General features: G+C 37.2%; 2 protein-coding genes across 3 annotated transcripts in view; both read left to right on the top strand.

The window, feature by feature from the left end:
* erbb3a (erb-b2 receptor tyrosine kinase 3a) overlaps positions 1-6,746 on the top strand; it is a 30,062-nt gene extending 23,316 nt beyond the window's left edge. For both annotated transcript variants that reach the window (XM_079884130.1, XM_079884129.1), the window contains 7 exons: positions 667-742; positions 831-977; positions 1,666-1,763; positions 1,859-2,038; positions 2,578-2,646; positions 2,802-3,069; positions 4,252-6,746. In XM_079884130.1, the coding sequence (XP_079740256.1) occupies positions 667-742; positions 831-977; positions 1,666-1,763; positions 1,859-2,038; positions 2,578-2,646; positions 2,802-3,069; positions 4,252-5,108 (1,695 nt within the window). In that variant the 3' untranslated portion in view covers positions 5,109-6,746. The remainder of the gene's footprint in view (positions 1-666; positions 743-830; positions 978-1,665; positions 1,764-1,858; positions 2,039-2,577; positions 2,647-2,801; positions 3,070-4,251) is intronic.
* Positions 6,747-7,215: 469 nt separating this feature from the next.
* pa2g4a (proliferation-associated 2G4, a) lies at positions 7,216-23,266 on the top strand. Its single transcript, XM_079883815.1, has 13 exons — positions 7,216-7,422; positions 10,717-10,845; positions 11,052-11,157; positions 13,238-13,307; positions 13,694-13,786; positions 13,995-14,058; positions 15,731-15,809; positions 16,149-16,227; positions 16,346-16,479; positions 16,773-16,867; positions 16,967-17,094; positions 17,184-17,237; positions 21,904-23,266. Exons 1-13 carry the CDS (start codon positions 7,338-7,340, stop codon positions 21,964-21,966), a joined length of 1,179 nt encoding a protein of 392 aa, XP_079739941.1. The 5' UTR covers positions 7,216-7,337; the 3' UTR covers positions 21,967-23,266.
* The last annotated feature ends 1,653 nt before the right edge of the window (positions 23,267-24,919 follow it).

The raw sequence follows: 24,919 nt of genomic DNA, 5'->3' as shown, positions 1-24,919 counted from the left end.
AATATTGTGAAGTATTATTACAATAAAAAAAAACAAAAAAAATTCTAAAGAAACATTTATTTTTATTATCAATGTTGAAAACAATTGTGCTCCTTAATTTTTTTGTGGAACCATAATACACTACCATTCAAAAGTTTGGGGTAAATAAGATTAAAAAACGAATGCTTTTATTCAGCATGGATGCATTAAATTGATACAAAAGATTTCTATCGCAAATAAATGCTGTTCTTATGAACTTTCTGTTCATCAAAGAATCCAGAAAAAATATATAAATCACAATTTCCACAAAAATATGAACTGTTTTCAACATTGATGATAATCAGAAATGTTTCTTGAGTATCAAATCAGCATATTAGAATGATTTCTGAAGGATCATGTTACACTGAAGACTGGAGTAATGATGCTGAAAATTCAGCTTTACATCACAGAAATAAATTACATTTTAAAATATATCACTATAGAAAACAGTTAATATTTTACAATATTACTGTGTTTACTCTATTTTTGATTAAGTAAATGCAGCCCTGGTGAGCAGAAGAGACTTCTTTTAACAACATTTAAAAAATCTTAGTGTATATGTAGTGTATATGTACTGCTACCATATTCCAATCAGTTCCCGAACCAGTAATCTCTACTCTGTGTCTCTGACATTTTTTTAAATCCTAGACGCCAATTAAGTGGATGGCTCTTGAAAGCATCTTGTTCCGCAGATACACACACCAGAGTGATGTATGGAGCTACGGTGAGTCTGTGTGTTGCAAGATAAAATGGTACTGTAAAAAACTGCACTTTGGAGTTGGAGAATCAATAAAAGCCCTCTCTATGTCTAGGCGTGACGGTCTGGGAAATGATGTCATATGGGGCAGAGCCATACTCTGCTATGCGACCACAAGAAGTACCTGATCTGTTAGAGAAAGGGGAACGGCTTTCTCAACCTCAGATCTGCACCATCGATGTCTACATGGTCATGGTCAAATGTGAGTCTTCTTATAGCCCATAATGCAAAGTTATGCTTCTGGATTTGATCCCATCTCATATATCATCTAGCAGGGCATGTTTGCACGAAAGCTTCTGGAAAGATTGTAAATACAAATTAGGGATGCACAATATATCAGTGCCAAATCTGTATTGGCCAGTTTGGAACATTTAATTGTGCATGTTCATTTCCGCTATTTTTACATTTGACGTCATCTCATGCACACTTAACGTGAATTTTTAAAAACACTAATTATTAAATAACATTTTTAAATGTAATCCATTTTCATACTGTACATTATAATGTTGTTATTCTCAATTCACTTGTCGCATTTAAAATTATTGCTTTTTTTTAATGGATTTTGACAAAATATTATAGAATTTACGGTTCAAACATTTTTGACAGAAGTCTCTTAAATATAGTAAAATAAAGTAAATGTAGTAAAAACAGTAATATTGTGAAATATTATTTAAACATTTGATATATATTTTAAATGTAATTTATTCCTGTGATGGCAAAGCTGAATTTCCAGTCTTCAGTGTCACATGATCCTTCTGATATGCTTATGTGGTGCTCAAGACATTTTTGAACTTCCATCCATTGGCTATTGGCCATAACTTGAAGATAATTATCTGTATCAGTCAGAATATTTATATATCAGTGCATTCCTAATGCAAATTTTTCAACAGGTTGGATGATTGATGAAAATGTTCGGCCAACTTTTAAGGAGCTAGCCAATGAGTTTACCCGAATGGCCAGAGACCCTTCTCGGTATCTTGTCATCAGAGTAAGGCAAACGAACAGAGTACCTCATTGTTTTCTGGTCATGTCAGAACTTGGAAGTGTTTGGATGACTGTTGTTGATTGATGTTCCTCCACTAGGAGGAGTACAGAGCTCCTGACTCGGCCTCGGATGAGTCCCATCAGAGAGGAACTGAGATGGACATTCTAGGGGTGGCCCTGGAGGACCAGGAAGATGAAGTCTTGGACGATACCATAGACATGCCACGCTATGTAACACCATCTAGAAACGTCTCTAGACTGCGTTTAGATTCCTATCGGGTACGTTATATAATATTGACCATGATCAATACTTAATGGTTTGAAAATCGACTAATATACACCACTGTTCAAAAACGTGGGATAAGATTTTTGAATGTTTTTGAAAGAAGATTCTTATGCACAGTATAAAGGCTGCATTTTTTAAATCAAAAATACAGTGAAAACAGGAACATTACGAAATATTATTACTATTTACATGGACTGCTTTCTATTTTAATATATGTTCAAATGTAATTTATTCCTGTGATGGCAAAGCTGAAATTTCAGCATCATTACTCCAGTCTTCAGTGTCACATGATCCTTCAGAAATCATTCTAATATGCTGATTTGCTGTTGTGCTGCTTAATATTTTTGTGGAAATAATTACACATTTTATTCCAGGATTCTTTGATAGTGTTTTTATAGTCACTTTTGATGTTTTCAATGCATGCTCGCTGAATAAAAGTAATAATTTCTTTCAAAAACTGATTTGTGGAGGCTGTTAGAATAGCAAATTAAACAGCATAACTTTGACACTTTTCTTTTTATTATTACACCAGTCAAGTCTGACTCCCTCCAATATTGCTGGATATCTACCAATGACCCCTGGTGTGGAGAGCTCTGTACAGGTCAGTGTTTCACAATCGTGTCTAAAGCTCATTTCAGGTCAATAGTTTTAGGCTGAGACCATCCATATAATGGACTTGCACATATCTTACAGCATATGTCTCATAGCACACCACTTATGATAGCTCAATATGTTGTCCACCTCATTTTGCTGTAGACGGGATGGGCTTCTCGTTCCCGACTGGACTCTGCGTGCACTGTTTCTGTGAGCTCGGAGGGACAGGGAACTGCAGTGGAACTGGAAATGAACGATGACTTCTCATTGGTTGGCAACATGAGGAGGGTCACACATCGTGAGGACAGCGCTTACATGTCGCAGCGGGACAGCCTATCAGGGCCTCCGGAAACAACCTCCACAGGCACTCAAGGAGAAGAGGACCAAAGTGAATATGTGTTGCCTGGATTTGGTGAAAGTCCAGAGAAAGGTGAGGATAAGCAAATTAGAGAGACATGTGTGCGTGTAACCTTTATCAATTAATTTCTGCAAAATGTTGATGTGTCCACTTTTTAAGGTCCTGTGAAGCCATAATGAAATATCTGTGGAAGCCCATTTCTGCCTTTAGAGTAAAAAAAAAATATTGTGAGATAATGTTTAAAATAAGAAATACATTTACGTTGTGAGATATAAAATTACACTGATATATAAATATATAATTATGACGTATGAAGTCACAATGAATGTTATTCAGGGTTGCACTGTTTTTTTTTATTTTTGGACAAGTACACTCAAACCATTGTACTGTTGTTTAACAATATACTGATTGTTCAGTGGACAAAACGCCATTCTGAAACTTTCAGAAGACAAAAACTCAGTTTTGAAAGTTTTGACTTATAGCTACATGATCTAGTACCTAAGTCCATCCCTCTCATCCCTTAAATTCAATATCGTGCCTAACCTGACAGGTCAATTACGTTAAATTCAGAATAGAGTGCAACAGTTGGGTTCTGGAAGTAAATACTCCATTAATTTTCTCCATAGGAAATTGATAATGATTGTTGTTGTGACAGACCTGTTGTGAGCCCTGAAGTTATTAATCGATGGTATTTGCTTCTGTTAAAGCCATCAGTCTGCATTATTTCAACTTATTTTTTACAACAGCTGAATTTGGGGTGAAAACTACATTATCCATGATGTTGCGAGTTGCGACAAGAAAATCATGCCAAAAGAGCTCCTTAGCTCCACCCACTCCCATGAAGCACTGCAAATGACATAATCGAGTCGGTCTCCCTATATTCTCAAAACACTTATACTTATTATACTTCATATCAACAACTTTAAATGAATAGTTTTAGATTTCTCCATCGTTTTTTAATTCGATTATGTTGTTCACAATGCTTCATGGGATTGTAATTCTTTAATTGTTAAAATTCAAATAATTGTTGTGATTCACATCATAGCTGGTTGGCTTGGTTCATGGCACTTTAACCAAGACTTTTTTTAACATCCCTATGGGAAAAATGAATGGATAAAATACTTCCGGAACCAACGCTGCTGAAAAAGCTAAGAAATAAAGTCGTTTTATAATTTTTTTATCGGAAGTGGACATTGACTTTCATATTTATGAGTACTTGTGTTAACACATCTCTTGTTTTATGATTTTCTTCAGAAACTCTTCTATTACCATCATCACGTTCAACACGTTCTCAAAGGAGACTGTCAAGAGGTCATTCGGGCGACTTTTTAGAAGCCCGCAACGGGCCAGGTGAAGAATACGAGTATATGAACAACCAGACTCTCTCACTCAGCCATATACCAGGGCAGCTTAAAGATTACAGTCAGAGACCACCACGAAACCGCAGTGCCTCCTTCAACCCTGCCGGGTTGTACAGCAATCACAAACCTCAAGGGTCCGGCAGACCCAGTAAGAGATCATCGATCGAGGGCTCAGAAAGTAGCGGAGGTCTCTCCCAGTCCTCGACTGACCAAAGGAGTCACAGCGATGGCGATTTCCTGTCCAGTGAAGCCGAGTACATGGATGCTGATCTAGATCTTCAGGAGGTTCAGTACGAGTACATGGACATCCGTGCTGGAGGAGGAGGAGGAGCACCACCAACCAACATGGTTGTCAAACTTCACCTCCCAAGACCAGTTTCCCACCCTCTTCTCAAAAGATCGCCACAAGACGATGAAGACGAGTATGTGGAGGATGACTATCAGTACACGAACAGCCAGCCTCGGCTGAGGAAGTCGCTCAGGGTGCAGGGGTTAATGGAAGGGGAAGGAGAAGTGTATGAATATGAGGATATGGACTCATTGGCTGCCGGTGGAGCCTCGGAAGCTGAATACCAGAACATGGAGGGAGAAGACGAGGAGAGTGTTGGACTGAGGGACGGAGGGTGTTCAGGGGGACCGGGGTCTGGAGCGTATGTAAAAGTGCGTGCAGGGATGGAACATAAAGCTTTTGATAATCCTGACTACTGGCACAGCAGGTCGTTTCATAAAACCAGTGCTGTCCGCACATAGAGGCGGAGAATGGATTGAAGGAACTTGATGCAAATGAACAAATGCAGGTTGAACCGTCTTCCGTGGCCAATGTTCAGGATATTATTCAGTAATGCACTCTATTGGCACACATCCATGATAAAACTGATACAACCATGACAAAATAAATGTATTTTGATGTAAAATGTATTCTTGATGTGCCATTAAGTGGTTTAAATATCTTTAAGCCAGAGCAGCTTTGTTCTTTTTTAATATAAAGTCTTAAAAGGAAAGGTTCTTTATTGGCATTGATGGTTCTATAAAGAACCTTTCACATTAATGGAACCTTTGCATTCCACAAAATGTTCTCAATAGTGGAAACTATAAAAGTTCTTGAGAATAAAAGGTTCTTTCACAACTAAGAAAATAATTAACACACGGATCCAACCAAACCTGACAAAGTATCTGTTTTCATTGGTCTGTCAGTGCAGTGTGAATTGGCTTTAGGGAACCCAAAATGGTTCTTCTATGGCAAGGATGCCCAATCCTGTTCCTGGAGATCTACCTCCCTGCAAAGTTCAGCTCCAGCCCTGATCAAACCCAACTGAAGCAGCTGAACTCTTGATAGTTAGGTGTGTTTGATCTCCAGGATCGGACACCCCTGTTCTGTGGCATTACTGTGAAAACCCTCCTTTAGAACCTTTATTTTTTAAGAGTGTATGGTGGAGGTGCCAGAATTACCAGATTAATGAGCTTCACATTGAAAGCACTGATTTTTACATTACATCTTGATGTGTAAGTGTGTGGTTACTTAAAATGTTCTGTTAATGCCAAGTTTGTGTAACTCATCGAGTGAAGCCATAAGTTTGCTGTTTGTGCTTTTGAGAGTGAGTGTTCTTCTTAAATATATGTTATCTAGTGTGTTCATGAAGTACCCAATTCAGTCAACAGCTGTTACTGCCATACCACTGTGCATCTATGCCATACCATTCAGATTGCACTCAAATTATCCCCCAATGTCAAATCTGGGGTATTTACATTTGGGATTTATAAAATAATTATTTGATAATGTCAGTAAAATAGCATATTGATTGAATTTGGGTGAAGTTGTTTTTCTTTGAGAGGTGTTGTGCATGCCTTATGAACAAATCATAATGAAGTACTTGTATTATATTTCAAATGAAATGGCCAGTAAACAAGCTTTTACAGCGAAACTATAGTTTTGTACAAACATATCGAACTAAAGTATTTTCTCAACTTTGTAACAGTTTGAAATGATTTTATATTTACTGTTTGAAACCTGCTGTCTTACACTTTTAATAAAAATGTTTCTATATAAACCTGAACTAAACTTTTGAAACCTTTGCTCTCATACTCCCACATTTTTTCTGCTTTCTGTGTTTTGTTGTGGTAGTTTCTCAACACATATTTTCATATGAGTTTAGCTATAAGAACTATAAAGACAGTTCCTGAACAGCCAGACAGATTTATGCTCTGTGTGTTTATGTGTCTCAAATGGTTATAGGTGGAGAACCTATTAGTGGGTGAGTAATTCATCTGATCTTTATGGTTCCCATGAACTGGTCTAATTTTCACAGATGCCACTGACTGTATTATACTGTAGCCTATGATTAAGTAATTTACAACAGAATAAAATGCATATTCTTGCAGATAAAAGCCTTTTTATGATTCATTTTTATATAATAGATTTCAATTGAAAAGAAAAGTACTCTTATGTGTTGACAAATTAAACGTATTGTTATATTTATATATATTATAGTATAGCCTATAATATATTTGATTATATGTCATTTTTATTTACATAAATGTAGATTTGTTAATGTTTTGTGGCATTTTCAATCCTTAAATCAACCGAAAAAGAGGAGTGCCTTAAATCTAAATTACATGCAGTCGTGTTTTAAACCGTGAAATCTGTGAAAAGTCTTTAATAGTGTGAAATCTTATTGTGCATAGATAGATAGATAGATAGATAGATAGATAGATAGATAGAACAAATGTAAGAAAACAATATATATTTTTTTTACTATTGTTGTGACCTTTTTGGAAAATATCCAAAAGCCTCGGTTGGCTTTTGGCGCCATCGTATATGACGACACCTCAGTTGTGGCTGCGTAGTGGGCGTGGCTACGCTGTGCGTGGAGGCTGTGGGCGGAGCCTGACGGACGGCGAGTCGCTGTGGTAGCGTGACTGATTTCTGCTGTCCGCTCAACGACGTATTGACAGAGAGACGCTTAGAGAGCCGGTGCAACTATGTCCGACGACGAACAGCAAGAGCAGACCATCGCCGAGGACTTGGTCGTGACCAAATACAAGATGGGCGGTGACATCGCCAACCGTGAGTTTGACGTTACGCGTGATGGAGGTGTTGGGTCGGTGACACGGGCCTCCACGCTGCTCTCTCGTGCATGCCATGTGTTAGGACGAGATGAGCAGCGTGGGACACCAGATCCCAGCGCTCTGACCTTATGCAATATGCAGCCGCTTAAGACCTGTTTTAAATGCATGGCTGTTCCTCCAGTGCACGTCTATAAAGCTTGTGCACTTTTTGCAGTGCTACAGTATGGAGGGACTCTTTCTGGAGCTAATGCTAGCTAGCATTAGCCCTCAGTGCATGTCAGTGGACACTTGTGGCTCTCGCATTGCCAGCTGTTAGGGGTTAGTCCTCAAAGGCATGGCATATTTGTGAGCTTTCTACATGTATGTCCACTATTGCAGAGCAATGCCTTGAGAGCTTTCCCATCCTATCTGTCAGCATTGCTTACACAGGCAGTGAACTTCATGAAGATGTTGAGGGGATGCTGACGGGGCTTTTGACATTATCACTCCAGAGCAGTTGGTGTCAATGACTATAGGTCATTGTATTTTTTGCACAGTGAACTTGAATGGTAGTGCACTACTCTTTGAGCTCCATTGATGACTCCAGTGATTTGGAGTTTTGCCATATTTGTCTTCTTTGCTGAAAAGAAATTAAGATGAGAAGTTCATTCCATCATATAAGCTCAAGCACCTGTTATCTGCATATCTTCTTTGAGTTAAAGGGATTGTTCACCCAGTAATATATTCTGTCATTATGTCCTAGGGGTGTAACAATATATTGTGTCACAATATATTGCAATACAAAAATGCAACACTATGTATCGTGAATAGTTCACGCAAAATAAAAATTACTATGTGAGAAAAAATTAAAGTTTTCAGAGTTTTAGTGTCAGTACTACATTAAAATATTATATATAATGTTGAATATAATGTATAATAATGCAATAGGAGAATATCTGTGTAAAAAAGTGGCCTACATTATTTTAAATGTATCTAGTCAGTGACAGAGAAACATATTCGTCTAAAATAACTTTGTATTTTCAGCTTCAGAATCATGAATATTTTTATTCTGGTGTCTCTATTGTCCTGTGCTTTGGGTTTCCAGCACCAAGTCCAAGAATATTCATTTATACACACAATGTAATATCAAATTTATCAGTTTAATAAACAGTAAATTTTTTGTTAACCTTTTATCATATGTCTTAGGAGTATCGCAATAATATATCGTGTCGTGAGTTCAGTATTGTGATATGTATCGAATCGTGACATGAGGGTATCGTTACACCCCTATTAGTTACTCATGTCGCTCCAAACCAGTAAGATTTTCGTTCTTCTTCGGAAAACAAATAAATATCTTTTTAATGAAATCTGAGACCTTTCTGTACTCAGCTATGCAAATTTCACTTTGACACTTTAAAAAGTTCATGAAGAGATCGTAAAACTAATCCATATGAATCGAGTGGTTTAGTCAAAATTTTCTGAAGAGACTCGATCGCTTTATATGATGAACAGATTGAATTTAGGCTTTTATTCACATAAACATTCATCAATACGCACATCAGTTGTGGTAAACGGAAACTCAAGCATGTTCGCTTGACGTGCGACAACCAATGAGGTTCATTCTCGTGTTACGCAGCGCGTTTGAGCTTCAGCGAGAACCAATGAGGTTTGTTCTCGAGCATCAAGCAGGTTCGGTTGAGCTTCTGTTTATGTTTGCTGACCAATATTTATATGTGAATAAAAGCCTAAATTAAATCTGTTCATCATATAAAGTGATCGAGTCTCATGTATTAGTTCAATTAATATAAATTAGTTTTACAATCTCTTTATGAAAGTTTTGAAGCGTCACAATGGTAGTTGCGTAGCTGTCTATGGAGGGACAGAAAGCTCTCAGATTTCATCAAAAAGATCTTAATTTGTGCTCCAAAGATGAACGAAATTCTTTCAGGTTTGGAACGACACGAGGGTTAGAAATTAATGACAGAATTTTCATCTTTGGGTGAACTATCCCTTTAAGCCTCAGCCACGCAGACTTCGAGCACACACAATTTCTATGGACACTGCGACGGTTGTAATACTAACACTCTTCTGTTGGTCACACATCGTCATGTGATATGAATTCACATGTCAGAGTTCAACAAACTTGAACATTTAAACAGTGAAATTCACATTATCTTGATTATCGCGCATTTGCATGTGTATGAATGGAAGTCAATAGAATGAAAAGTGTGACGGTCCTTTATGAGTGGTTCTCAACTTCTTTTTTTCAGGACTTTGTTTTCAAGTGGCGTCCCAACACAGTACAAGAATAGTTTTTTTGTTAAGTAAACAATGTCCTTAAATCTGATGTTAAAAAGTATTAAAGGGATAATTCACCCAAAAATGAAAATTCTGTCATAATTTATTCACCAAGTTGAACCAAAGAATGTTGGTAACCATACAGTTGACGGCACCAAATTGACTTCAATTGTATTTTTTTTTTCTACTATAGAAGTCAATGGCTACCGTCAACTGTCTCAAAAATTACATACACCCCCCCCCCCCCCCCCCCCCTTATTCAGCTAAGAAATCACGCCGTGATGTATAATTTTTTTTTTTGGTCACATGTCTTCACATGATATGATATATCCACCAAACTTTGCATGAGTTTGTGTTTCCTGTCTCCTGCATGCATATGAATAGAAGTCAATGGAACAAAAACTGTAGTGTGACCGCCTGCTTATTTTTTTTAAATGTTGAATTTATGTTTTTAAAAAAGGTGCTGCAGTGGACTTACACCAAAATACTGTACAGTTTGATTTAATGAACAGCCTTTGGCATCAACAAATATATGAGAAATGTTTCTTCTCCCTTTTAAAAGTTAATAAAAAAATTTTACTATCAGGAGAAAATTCACCAAAGGGTTCATCTTGTCAGAATCCAATGTCCATGAAACATATTTTGCTGGACTGTAATACTTCTACCCCTTTGAGAAACATGTTTTAGTCTGTAGATACTTTTGAAAAGGTTTTTAACCAAGTAAATCCAAATGTAGTCTTAGCATTGTGAAATTTGCTCATACGGAATCCAGCTATTTTAGTAGGAATGCAGACTATTGGGAATTTCCAGTGAGAGCGAAAGATTTTCCCCGCACAAATTTCACAGCAGGTTCAAGTTGGTCGCATGGATTCGCAAAGTAACTTCTTTGTGAGCCATGCTTCATAAATTGGTACACAATTGACAATAGATTAATAAAAAAAAAATTGCCCTTGAAATTTCGCCGAAATTTGTGTACCACACCTTTAGTCTCTATTTTATGTTCTTCTCTCTTTAGAGGCGTTGAGGGTGGTCATCGAGGCAGCCAAACCAGGAGTATCAGTTCTCAGCCTCTGTGAGAAAGGAGATGCTTTCATCATGGCAGAGACTGGGAAGATCTTTAAGAAGGAGAAGGACATGAAGAAAGGTAGATGTTGCTAAACGCTTGTGGTTTAGTAAGAGAGTGAGTGGGCTTTAAATTAAGAGACGTCCTATTGAGCCCATTCAGAATAGATCGGTTCAGGTTTAGTCTCCTTCAGAGAAATCTGCTGGTCTAATTTGAAATATTTCTCTCCTCACAAATTCTGCAGAACTTTTATTTTGTTGAGGATTGGTGGTTGTCCTTTCTTGCAGGCATTGCGTTCCCCACCAGTGTGTCAGTCAATAACTGTGTCTGCCACTTCTCTCCCCTGAAGAGCGACCCAGACTACACGATGAAAGATGGAGATTTGGTGAAAATGTAGGCAAACCCCCTCTCCAGTTCGTCTGCGTCTGTCTGACCTCCTCATGTCTTTTCCTTCCTCTGCCCATCTTGTCTGCAGTGTTCTCCACTCTATCCCTCAGTGACATCCCAGTGCCGTCTCTGCCCCTTCCGATTGTGTCTTCCTGCTTGTTCCCTTGTTTTCTGTGTTTCACTCTGCACGTTAATGTCACACTTAATCATTTTAAATAAAGTGTTTTAGGTAGATTCTGCAACACAATTGTTATGAAATCTCTTTTATAGACCTTGTAGAAGCATTGGACCATTAAAGGAATAGTTCACCCAAAAATGTAAATGTTGTCATAATTTACTCACCCTCAAGTTGTTCCAAACCTGTATGAGTTTTTCTTCTTCTGTTGAACACAAAAGAAGATATTTTAAATATTGTTGTTATCCAGACACTTGACTTCCATAGTATTTTTCCTTCTGTGGAAGACCTGCTGTGTGACTTCTCCTATGACGACCGTCAAATTGTCTTTGTTTTTCAAGACAAGCCATGACCAAAATTAACGTTAGAGATTTCTTTCAATCCCGCATGTGATGCATCTCACGGTCACAGAACGTGTCATTGATTAATGTAAAACTCCAGATGAGTTTCCTTGTGTGTGTCTGATTTGAACTCGTCTTGACTGTCGTACAGTCTGACATTAATGACAGCTGAGATCTTACAGTGTGACATGACTTGCAGCGAGGATCATTGTTCAAGCAACAATTGTAAAGGACTATTACTGTATATATTGTACAGTGTGCGCCCGGCTTTGGTGATGACAATTTTCATTTTTGGGTGAACTATCCCTTTAGGCTTTGACTTCTACCATCAGGGGGCTGGTATCAACAAGCAGTCCTGTAATTCATCTTTGAGATAAACAGTTTGTTTTCTTATTTCCTTTGTACGGCATACACCCGCACATTTACATTGCTGTTGAAAACTGGTTCAGTGCCATATCCTGTCAGTAGTTAAATATGTCACTAAAGGGCGTGCCAATATTACAGTTCAATAGCAATAAGCATATATAAATAATATACATGAAATACACAAGTAAATAATACAAAAACAATAAATAAATTAATATGTATCATAATTCGGGGTGAAATTCAAAAATAAAAATGAAACATTGAAGTGGCCATAACAGACCGTGTCATTTTAAAAATGGCTTTTTTTATTGTATTCATTTGGAGATGCTCAAAGGTTTACAGCAATGGACATTTTCACATTTCCAGGGTTCTCAGCTATGATGGAAGTCGTCATAGTTGGGTAAACTTCTATAGTGGTGAATGGAAATTGCATTCACATTTGCTCAATTAGCAATAGAAAAAACAATGGCGTTTCTACGGCATTCCAAAAGAGGAAAAAAATAGCGAGAGATCGATTAAAGTGGTCAGAAGAGAGAAAGATGTCTAACTTGCCATCAGTCCCTTAACTAGTTTTAACACAGCGCCGTTTACTAGTTTTCTGAAGTTTAATGCCAAGATAACAAAACACATTATAGTGTTATAGATGTACATGTGTGTATATATATATATATATATATATATATATATACAGTGAGGAAAATAAGTATTTGAACACCCTGCTATTTTGCAAGTTCTCCCACTTAGAAATCATGGAGGGGTCTGAAATTGAGGTGGACATTTTAAAGGCAGACTAACAGGTCTTTGAGGGTCAGAATTCTAGCTGATAGACAGGTGTTCAAATACTTATTTGCAGCTGTATCATACAAATAAATAGTTAAAAAATCATATATTGTGATTTCTGGGTGTTTTTTTTTTAAGATTGTCTCTCACAGTGGACATGCACCTACGATGACAATTTCAGACCCCTCCATGATTTCCAAGTGGGAGAACTTGCAAAATAGCAGGGTGTTCAAATACTTATTTTCCTCACTGTATATATATATGTGTATATGTATATGTATATGTATGTATATGTATTTAAAAAAAACATTTTGGATGCTTTCTGAAAACACATAGGAGTTTAATGGCTTTGCTCAGGTTTCCCTACAGCTGTATGTCTATTTTTTCTTTGTTCCCTCATAAATATCTCTTATTCTCTCAACAGTGATTTAGGAGTACATGTTGATGGCTTCATCTCCAACGTGGCACATAGCTTTGTTATTGGAGCTACTAAGGTGTGTGTGCACGCATATATACTTTTTTCCCCACTGTTTCTACATTTTTAATTTTATAAAGCTTCATGGACTTCTTAAAGTGCAATTATAAAGTATAACAAGCCTCTCTGGAATATTTCTGATTGGTCAGTCCCTTAATGGTCAAAGTTTTTCAAATGTCCCTTCCCAGGCAGCCAATTTCCTCATTTCTACATGGATATACTAGTTTATTTCACTCGTAGTGTTCTGTTTCCTCTACTGCTTAATAGAATAATTCAATAAAAATGTCATATCCATGTAAGAAATGTCATGATAATTGCAACATAAACCCAGACACAAAACAAGTGACTTTTCGGTAGACTGTTCTTTATCCCCTAATTCTATGATACCATTTTGATTTCTTTTAGGAAGCACCTGTGACAGGAAGGAAAGCTGATGTCCTCAAAGCAGCACACCTGTGTGCCGAAGCAGCTTTGCGTCTCGTCAAACCAGGCAACCAGGTTAGTACATACTTCACACTATTAAAGTGGAAAATAGATAAGGTTGGAACTCTTTAACATCTGAGACCATTAGCTGTTAGCCATTAGCCAGCCCCTCAACACAAGATCGTAGAGAATAGCCAGTATGTCTTTTATTCAAATATAGTGATGGTTTGTTTCTAATACAAAGTCTTGTATCTTCTCCATCTGCCCCATTTACTTTTTGAAGAACAATCAAGTAACTGAGGCCTGGAACAAGATTGCCCATTCATTCAAGTGCAATCCAATTGAGGGTGAGTTATTGCTATTATTTCATTTGGGACAGACCAACCACAATTAAACAGACCAGTTCCAGACCAATTCCAGTCTAAAACAGACTAATTCCAGTACTCACCGGGTTTGCTGAAGGTCCTCCGCTATCGTTTGCCAGCATTTATCCTTTTTCACTGTGTCGTGGTAGTCCCTCAAGGAAACATCATAAAGGCAGGAGTGATGTTTGCCATAGCTCTATGAACCTTTCCTCTATTGCATAATTCCACATAAGAGCACCAATGCCATCGTCTCTCTTTAGTTTCGCCATGTTTGAAAGCTGTGTACAGAAGAGCTTCTGTGCTCCTATAGAGCGGTGCATGTATGACATCACTTTGTTGGCCAAAACGTGGAAGCGAGTTAGCGTTTTAGCACTTCCGGCTCCATCGTCCTGAAGTCAATGGGTTTTTGATTGGGGTTTTGGTTAAATGGCTGAAAAAAGTCTGTGGTGAACACAAGCTCAAGACACTTTCACGTTTTATTCTACGACATAAAATACATCAGTATTACCCCACTCGTGATTCTTTTTAAACTGTTATGTGTCTTGAAAAAGGTGGTTGCTAACAAGTGGCTAAATGGGACTACAGAGGCGGTCGAGGAGATTAAACGTCACCACGCCGAACTGGTAAACTCAGTCCACTTTTACGGTCTTGTTATGCTTATAACTGAGCTCTTGTGAACTATTCTAACTTAAACTTTCTGGGAAAATGTTTTTAGATTAAAAACTGAAAGAGTTGTCAGAAGCTTAGTGATGGTGACATTGAAGTCGTGGGACCGTGGTGTAGTTCGTTTATAGACTACCTTTAGCTTTTTACTTCTGGCGACGACATTCAGGCTTCAAAATTCATAAAAGTTGTGTTCATCTGTGATATTTATCTTGATGGACAAAACGTGTAAGTATCATAAACTTTTGTTGATCAAATTTTAATTTAGCGATAATCCAAAAATCATATTGGGTTTTTGTCAAGGGAACCAGTGTGATGCTAACTGTCGGTTGGCCTACAAAGTGACGTCATACCTGCACCACTTTATTGTCAGTGCCACAGATGTGACTTATCTCGCATACTAGTCTTTCTGTTGGGACGCTGTAAAGCTTTGCAGACGTGGCGTCGGATGTCATCCACTATGACATTATACGAGATAAAATGATCATGCCAATTGTCGTTTTACGAATCACCACGACAAATGGATCGTGCCAAAATCGGCCTGATATCATGTAGTCTAAATTGTGTAGTTAATGAAACCTGGGATTTTTACAATTTTTTTCCCTTGGTTGGGTTCTGAATTCCACACATCCATAACTTGATGCTTCAAAAAGTTCATAAAGAGATCATAAAAGTAATCCATATGAATTGAGAGGTTAATCCAAGTCTTCTGAACACACAATTGATGAACAGATTTAATTTAGGCTTTTATTCACATATAAACATTGATCAACATGCATACAATAGAGCACATCAAATATGATAAATGGAAGTTCAATGTTTCATTTTTTTGCTGAACTAACCCATTAATCACATTTAATCACACAAAACATGAAAGCCAAGCAACTCAAAGTACCTGCAGAAGCCAATATGAATATCTGACTGTGATCTGCCCATTGTTCATTGAAGCATGTGCCATTATTCACAGTTTTCCTCTTTTGCTCATGGTTAGGTATGCTGTCCCATCAACTAAAGCAACATGTTATTGATGGAGAGAAGACCATTATCCAGAACCCTACAGATCAACAACGGTATAAAACAAAACAGAATATTGTTCCTTTATTTTCTCAAATAAGCAGGTGTTTATGCCACCACAGATACATAGTGTTTACATTTTTGGGGAAAATTGATCAAAAAATGGTTTACTTGCAGTATCAGCTTGTAAAGGTGGGATAAGTATTTTAATATTATCAAAAATTGCTGTTTATCTGTAAGATTTTTGCCTGTTGGATGAAATCTTGTGGACAAAGTTTCGGGCTAGGCTCTTTTGACTTAAGAAAGCAAGCAACCACATAGCACCAAATTAAATGCCACTCAGAACTTTTTGCAGCAAAATTTGCATGGGCGAGCACATGTTTGTCTCATAACAGGAAGGACCATGAGAAGGCAGAGTTTGAGGTTCATGAAGTTTATGCCGTGGATGTGCTGATCAGCACAGGAGAGGGGAAGGTAAGTGATACCCACACTATACAAACGACACCTGCCATTGTAAATCTTGATCGTAATCCCATAGATCTCAAACAATGGAGACAAATGGACATTTTAGTCTGAATGATCTTTCCCATAGGCAAGAGATGGAGGTCAGAGGACAACCATCTACAAACGGGACCCCAGTAAGCAGTATGGGCTGAAGATGAAGACCTCCAGAATGTTCTTCAGTGAGGTGGAGAGACGCTTTGACGCTATGCCCTTCACTCTTAGGTGGGCAAAACCATTCTTCAGTCCTTAGGCTCATAACTTGGCTAAATCATGTTGCTAGCAAAGAGGTGCACCTGCATTAGATAGTCTGTTCCTGAATGAATGAAGCAGGTGATGTACAGAACGCTGTGAGAACTTTCGGGAACGATGTTCTGGAGTTTTTGATAATGTGCTCTATATTTGTAATTGTATTGGCACATGAGAATGCTAGAAGAATGAATTTAAAACTTGGTGGATAGATCGATGGTTAAGAATTCATGGCAATTTGGTTGTAAAGACTTCTTTGTGTCCGACAGGGCATTTGAGGATGAAGGGAAAGCTCGTTTGGGAGTGGTAGAGTGCGCTAAACATGAGCTTCTGCAGCCTTTTACTGTACTGAATGAAAAAGAAGGTCAGTCTCATTATCATTGCACCATTTTTTCCCCCTGCTTTATCCCTTTTCTTTACCTGCTCAAATGGTAAATCCCTCTTTCCACTTGTCTCTATTTAGGTGAATTCGTGGCTCAGTTTAAGTTCACAGTGCTGCTGATGGCCAATGGGCCCTTGAGAATCACCAGTGGACCATTTGAACCTGAACTCTACAAGTCTGAACAGGATGTTCAAGATCCTGAACTGAAGGTATGTTAGACCAATATAATCTGTTTAAAATGTATATTAAATAGGTTTCTCCTAGCTTGATATTTTGGTTACTTCTCTGCCATTTTCAGTCTCTGATCCAGAGTTCTGCAAGTCGCAAAGCACAGAAGAAGAAGAAAAAGAAGGTGAGGCCTCATCATGTTTCCAAACATGAATTTTTCTTCTTTAGTAATATGTCCTAAATGCTCTTTTCAATACAATGAAAAATGAATGGGGACAGATGCTGTCAAGAGCCAAAAATGCACCATTAAAGCGCCATAAAGGTAGTCCAGATGTCTTGTGTGCTATATTACAAATCTTCAGAAGCCAAACAACAGCGTTATGGAAGCTTTGAGGAACAAAACAAACATTTAAAAGATGTTTATACATCGACAATCTCCACGTCTGTTCTAGATCTACAGATCATACTAGATCTACTAGACCACTTTGCAAAAAACTGGGTATAATATACACAGGAATTTTCAGCAAATAACTTTATTTCATTGTTTCCCCCACAAAGCTATTATATGGCTTCATGTAACTTAGAATATGGCCTGCAAGTTGTATGGATTAAGGCAGTGGTTCTCAACTGGCTTGGCCTGGCTTGACCCACATTTTCCTATGGTCATTAAGCCGTGACCTAAGTTTTTTTTTTTTTTTTTTTTTTGACCTAACTTTTTAATAATATCTATTTTTTAAATATAAAAGATTTGCTTTTTTAAAAACCAAGCCAATTTTTTTCACAAAAATGGTTGACACACAACTACATCCCACTTTACTTAACATACACATAAATTGTAAGAATATGAATAATACTGATGAACAAGCAGTGTATGGTAAGGCTATTTAATAGCAGTCCCAAAATATTTTTTGTTAATACAGTAAAGTTAGTAAGTTGGTACGAGCCACCACAGTCATTTAAAAATAAACAAAATATCACTGTGAAAATAAATTGACATATTTGGGTTACGGAAACACCAGTTACCATGGTAAATAAATGCACAATACTAACATGAATTGTTAATGAAACATATGGAAACTGCTCCTGATGATTACAGTACCTGCATGCAAATCTTTCCAGCTAACAAACGAAGTACAATTTATAATTTATTGGTACTTTTTGATAATTTCATGACTTGATAATTGACAACATAACTACGACGTTGCATGCTCGTAATTTCTTTTGCGCTTTATTTATAGTGAAGTGATATACAGCGCGTGCCGCCACATTTGCGCGTGCAATTGAAGAGCGTGCGTGCTACGAGCACAGTATAACGGCTGACAGGACAGGAAAGTTTTCACTTTTCTGAGGTGAGAGACTTTTATTTCGTAACAAGTTACGAAAATAACATTAGAATAATGACACTGACATATAACTATCTAATATGTATATCTAATATGACATATCTAATCTGACCGCAGATAAAAATCAGGCACGTTTTTCTCTGACAGAAGTGTCAACAGTGTCAACAGCTTTCATTAACGTCTTTCAAAATAAAAGTCTTGCATCAGAAAAACTTTGACTGCGACCCACCAGTTGAGAAACACTGGATCAAGCCAATAATGTGGGAAATATGATCAAAATCTTACCAGTAAACCACAGCAATAAGAAACTACCTAATATAAGTAAAATATTCTCAAGTAATTAAAGAAATAGTTCACCCAAAAATGAAAATTAGCCCATGATTTACTCACCCTGAAGCCATCCTAGGTGTATATGACATTCTTCTTTCAAACGAATACAGTCGGAGTTATATTAAAAAATGTCCTGGCTCTTCCAAGCTTGATAATGAGAGTGTACTCCGATTGTATTCGTCTGAAAGAAGAATGTCATATACACCTAGGATGGCTTCAGGGTGAGTAAATCATGGGCTAATGTTCATTTTTGGGTGAACTATCCCTTTAAGTAATCAAGTAAACAGTCAGTAATAAAATGAAAACTAATAAACAAACTACAACAGGGCATATAAGCTTAAATAAACAAACCAAAAAAAGTCACTACCGAATTGAGTTTGTGTATACAGCGCTTTTATTAACCTTTTTTTTTTTTTTGCTATCAGGCATATCATACTTACGGGTGTGACGGTTAGTATATAACCGTGAGACCGACGGTTATAGTTGAACACCGTCATTAGAACTCTATAACCGCCAAAACCGTGTTATTTAAATATATTTTACAAACATTTTTTATCATAGAGAATGTTTAAATACTAATTAAAAACAATTGTTAACAGTCTGTGTTATTAATGGTCTACGTCGTTTCCAACTGTATTTGATTCTTTGCCAAGTACCCCCTGACCGACCGCCAATCATTTGAGAAATAAAAGCTATGACTATGATATATATATAGTGATGTGCCATCATTATGAGATTTATTAAACAAATGAAAAACATAATAAACATGCAATAATAAACATTAGCAATGAACATTTGCAATTGGGAGACATGGTTTTTACCACTTAATGAAGTTTTGTTTTGTAAATCGTCAGACATGATTTTTACCACTTCATTAAGTTTTGCTTTGTAGAAAGCCTTTCTTTAAAGCGAATTTCGTTTTGTACAAATTGTATCTTAATTTTAATAAATGTTTCATGCATGTATTTAATAAATAAAAAGCAAATATAGGAGACAATATAATAACCGTGACATGGAGGCTCCGATGCGCCGCGTTCACTTGCATTGCATTGTGAACTAGAGCGCATCTCATCGTAAAAGAATGAAACTCAGCGTAGGCCTATGCCTCATACATTAGCATTAATATCTTTGCTGCATCCTTTCTAGAACAGACAAGGGCTTTCTTGCGGCTGGCATCAGCAGAACAATCAGCGGATGTCGGGCGGGTGCGGCTTTGAAATTTGGTCAAAAAACGTTGGTGCGGATGATGAGCATTGTGATGCGGTTGCGGATGAACTAATACCCCATCTGCGTATCTCTATGATAACAACATTGAACACTACACAAATATTAAAAACAAACTAAGTTGCCATATAACAGACGAATGTCACAACCCCCCCGACGACGGTTATGTTACGAACCGTCACATTTGACTCACGTCATAACCGTCATCACCAATTCTGAAACCGGCACACCCCTAATCATACTTCTTATTTGGTCATTCATCCATCTTGAATAATTTCTGCCCGTTCCTTGGCATTTATGGGAGACAGCAAGTCAGAAATCTTTTGCTATATTTCACACAGACCATGATGCACATGCGTCTGTATCCTCGTGAAAATAATGCATTACAGCTTTAAATAAATACATATGTAGATAATATTATCAATTATTTTTGAGATTTAAAATAATTTTTGAAATGACAAATTATGCAGGATTGCAAAAAAATGCGACATTTTGTTGATTTTGCGTTGTATTCAGCACTGACTTTAAAGGGGGGGTGAAATGCTCATTTTCACTCAATCTCCTGTTAATCTTGAGTACCTATAGAGTAGTATTGCATCCTTCATATCTCCAAAAAGTCTTTAGTTTTATTATATTTATAAAAGAAAGATAGGCTGTACCGAGTCTTTCCGGAAAAAAACGAGCGGCTGGAGGCGGGCCCTGTGGGCGAAGCTAAAGCTGTGCTAACGTGCCGAGCTAGTAACAACACACAGAGACAATAGAAGCAGTTTTACTCACCGAACCTTTATCATTGTGACTGCTCGATCCTTAAGCATTTGACGATCTGCAAATCCGTCGATCTGGGCTTTGTTTATAAAACAATCATCGTCGAAATGCAGGGAACAAACAGTCTACACAACTCCATTTATGCTCAGGAAAAATAAACTCCATCCACTGGTGCCTTAACGCTGGGTTCTTTGGGAATCTGTGCAGGGTTGTCTTGCCCTGGCAACCAAAAACACACTTCTTTGGTGACATTGGCTTCCCAAAAGCCGGGCAGGGCGCTTTGATGGCGAACTGCTTTCACTCTCTTGCTCTGGTCTACGAGTGCGACCGCGATCTTACCGGAGAAGTGCCCTTAGGACCCATATAAGGAAATTCCATTACATCTGACGTCTCACATACCCATACTCGAAAAAAACTTTCCGAAACTTGTGACAAACCGGAAGGACAATTTTTGGCACAGAAATACTCCTTCAAACGTACAATTTAATTTTTGAAACTTTGTCCATGTTTAGCATGGGAATCCAACTCTTTAACAGTGTAAAAAACTCAGTATGCATGAAATAGCATTTCACCCCCCCTTTAAGACCTGACGCACTGATCCACTATACTGTTACACATGCATTTTCTTTCCCAACTATTTATGTTCACTTAAAACATAACTGACTGTGTTTACGTGAATACTCGCCAAGACCGGCATTTTGAAATTATTTTGTGTGTATTTGACTGTTTAAGTGCAATAAGCGGCAAAAACAAACTCAATTTAGCACTGAAAGGCGGCTTTTAGGTGCGCACACTTTGAGTATAAGCGCAAAATCTGCGGGAATGAGTAAAATGATGCGCATGTCGAAATTCAAGCACTGCTGAAATCCACCTGCATTTGGCGGGTGTTAATGTCAAATATAATGTTATAGTTTATCATTACAGTTATTGTCATTGATGTGAACCAGCCTTTAGCCTTATGATGCTTTTGTCATTACGGAGCTGACTGTCCCCATTCATTTTAAGTATGTGAAAATAGCATCAGCCTGCACAAAGGAACGACAGCCATGTCGGTATAAAGCGACTTGAATTTTATGGGTGCACTGTAACCTTTTTGTTAGAGCATTTTGGGTAGTTTACATAACTGACTATATCATCAGTCAATTGTCTCTTGATTCACTTCTCTGTCTGCTGTATTGTCTGTTACAGGCCTCTAAAACTGCAGAAACCGCTACAGGCCAACCAGCTGAGAATGAAGTTGCAGCCAAATAGAGGCGACACAACTTCACTCTCTCATGAAACCCCCGAAGAGCAAAAACATTTCAACATTTCACTCTTGCCCTACTGTTTTAACCTCTTCTTTAACAAATGTTTAATCAAGAGTCGGCGTTAAAGCCTTGTTTAAACATTTTTGCCTTCCCCTGTAATGGAGAAATTAGATTTGGATTCCAAGCGAGTGCAACAAATTTGTACTTTCATAATGAAATCTATTTACTCTTTTGAAGCACTCAATTTACATTTCAACTGGAACGCAATGCCTTTTTCAAAATGTAATTAAAAAAACTTCGCAATTCTTTTGTAGAGTTGCGTTTTTCACATGTACTGAATTGAAATACACATGACTGTTTGAAATGCTTTGTTTGGCCCAAAGGTTCATATGAAACTGCATTACACTAGATTAGATTAAGTGGTTTGGAGAAATAAACAAATTCAATTTGCAGCTATTTCTCAGGGTTCTGAAGAAAAAAACCGAAATCTCCCTTATCTGAGAAGTAGTTTTGTACAAGTAGGATTGAGAGCACATCCATGGAGAATTTCGTGGCTTTAGAATTGGAATTGGATGTACAGAATTCCTAAGCAGTCTTGTGAAGCTATTGTGTCTCACAAAAGGGAAGATCATGTCTTTTTTCTAACTGCCATCCCTAACATTTCATGCTTCGTATGTGCATCTGAAGACGAGACTTTAAACGTTAGGGAGTTTTTTGATCATGTCCTTTTATTCACGGTTTGGTGTGTTTAATTATGTTTTGTTGATGCAGGGAGATTTTCCAAACAAATTTTAAGATGTATTCAAATTAATATTAAAAAGTCCGATTTATTAGGTGTTTGGTTGAAGGTCTGATCCAAAATACACTAAAGCTACTTCTACCCACTGAAGCGGGTTATAACTTCCACTTGCCAAGGGCCAACACATCATCACTTTATCTTTACTTCTACAAAGCAATAGAGTGTCTGTTTGACTGAATATTCAGATCAAAACTAGGCTCGGACTAGATTGAGAAGCTTTCCAAGCATTATCTTACAATCCTGTCAGTGCAGTTATTTCAAGAGAGTGAAGCAGCTCTAGAGCATTTCTGGATCAGCCCTGTTATTTGGGGTTTAGTTGAGGTTGGCTCAGTAGATCTTTTGAAATGTTGGTTATTGTGACTTTTTGTTCTGTTTCCAGATTGTAAAGGTTTATGTGGGAGAGGAGGTTGGAGGTTTGGAATCGACACAATCTTGTTTTTGTAGTACGAACCATCATATGGGACTATTTTACAACTAATGAAATAAAACATAACTTTGAATAGAATTTCTTTAAGATTGTCATCATTGTAAAAAATTACACTATGCCATGCCTTTGCATCGTTGGTGTACTAGGATTGTTTCATTTGAATTCCAACTTCTATGGAAAGTTATAAGACATTTAAATGGATAGTTCACCCAAAAAAAGAAAAATTCTGTCATTTACTCTTCTTATGTTGTTCCAAACCTGTATGAGTTTCTTCTGTTAAACACAAAAGAAGATATTTTAAAGAATGATGGTAACCAGACAGTTGACAGCACCCAATGACTTCCAAAGTAGGAATAAAATACTCTGGAAGTCAATGGGTGCCGTCAACGGTGGAAACTCGTACAGCTTTTTACATTTTTGGATGAACTATCCCTTTAAGTTAATTTATTTTCAATAGCAGTAAGTGAATGTAATAGCTCTAAGATAAAATAACAGGAACTTTTGGGAGGTTTGTGTCGATGTACTATATATAAACCAGGTAATTACATATCTACCGATTTAACAATCTCCAGCCAAAGAAAAGTGGAAAGTTTGAATGGTAGATTTATTTATATAAATGGCAACAGGGGGCGCTGTGCGGGCCAGACTATCAGATGATTCAGATCCATGCTCATGTGCGTTTAGATCCTTGGTCCAAAACAACTTTGTTTAATAGGGACAGAAACATCAAAATCGATAAATACCAGAGATAGACTATTTTTTTTAAATGTTTTATCTTTGACATGAGGTATATCTTGGATTTAGTAATTTGCAATTAAAATGTCAGTGAGGAATGTATTGATAAATTTATCATTAAAAATTCCTTATCTTTTTTTTTTTTTTTTTTTTTTAAAGAATCATAGTTTGGAGTTGTATCTTTTAAACGAATCAGTGATTCTGAACAACTGGATTCGAACCGAGAGCTTGGGACTGTTCCCTTACGAAAATTAACCATGGTTTTATTATAGTAAAAGAGAAGTAACCATGTTTTTTTTGACGGATTGATTACCATTTGTAACCACAATTTTACAACAAATACCATGGCTAATCTGGTTAGTGCGGCAAAACCATGATTAATTTGTGGTTACGGTTACCATGGTTTAACTGTAATCATGTTTTTTATTTTATTTTTTATTTTAAGTAAAATTATGGTACATTTTTTCATAAAAAGTAAGTTACCATAGCCCAATAGCAGACATGTTGCAAATACAACGTGGTGAATATATTTACAGCTTTCATTATTTTTTATCTGTTTCGAATGCAAGTTATTTGAAACGAACTGTTCGAAAGAATCGATCGGAAATGAGTCGGAAAATGTAAGACAACTACGAGGTTGTAAATGTCAAGATGGGTAGACTTTCCATGCTTTACATTTTTATTTTGTTATTTTAAATTTTAATTAAATATTTAGAATTTTTTATTTATTTTTTTGTTGCTCTAGGCTATTTTGTAAATTAAACAAAGTACCTTGCCCTCTTTGGTAAATATTTCACGCTCACGGCCTTGAAACCAATATGATACAAGCTAGCTCCCGCTAGAAGAAAGAAAGCTTGCACGAACAATCAGTTTTGTTGGGGGGTGTAATGCTAATAAACCAATAGCTTGTGGTCAAAGTCCGGTACAATCCAATCCCCGTTCCACAAGGGCCCCGGTGGGTGTGACCGGAGAGGCGGGCGCAAGAGAGTGCGATGC

This window comes from Squalius cephalus (assembly GCF_949319135.1).
Source record: "Squalius cephalus genome assembly, chromosome: 10".
NCBI classification, from domain to species: domain Eukaryota; kingdom Metazoa; phylum Chordata; class Actinopteri; order Cypriniformes; family Leuciscidae; genus Squalius; species Squalius cephalus.
This window is presented reverse-complemented; position numbering and strand designations above follow the sequence as displayed.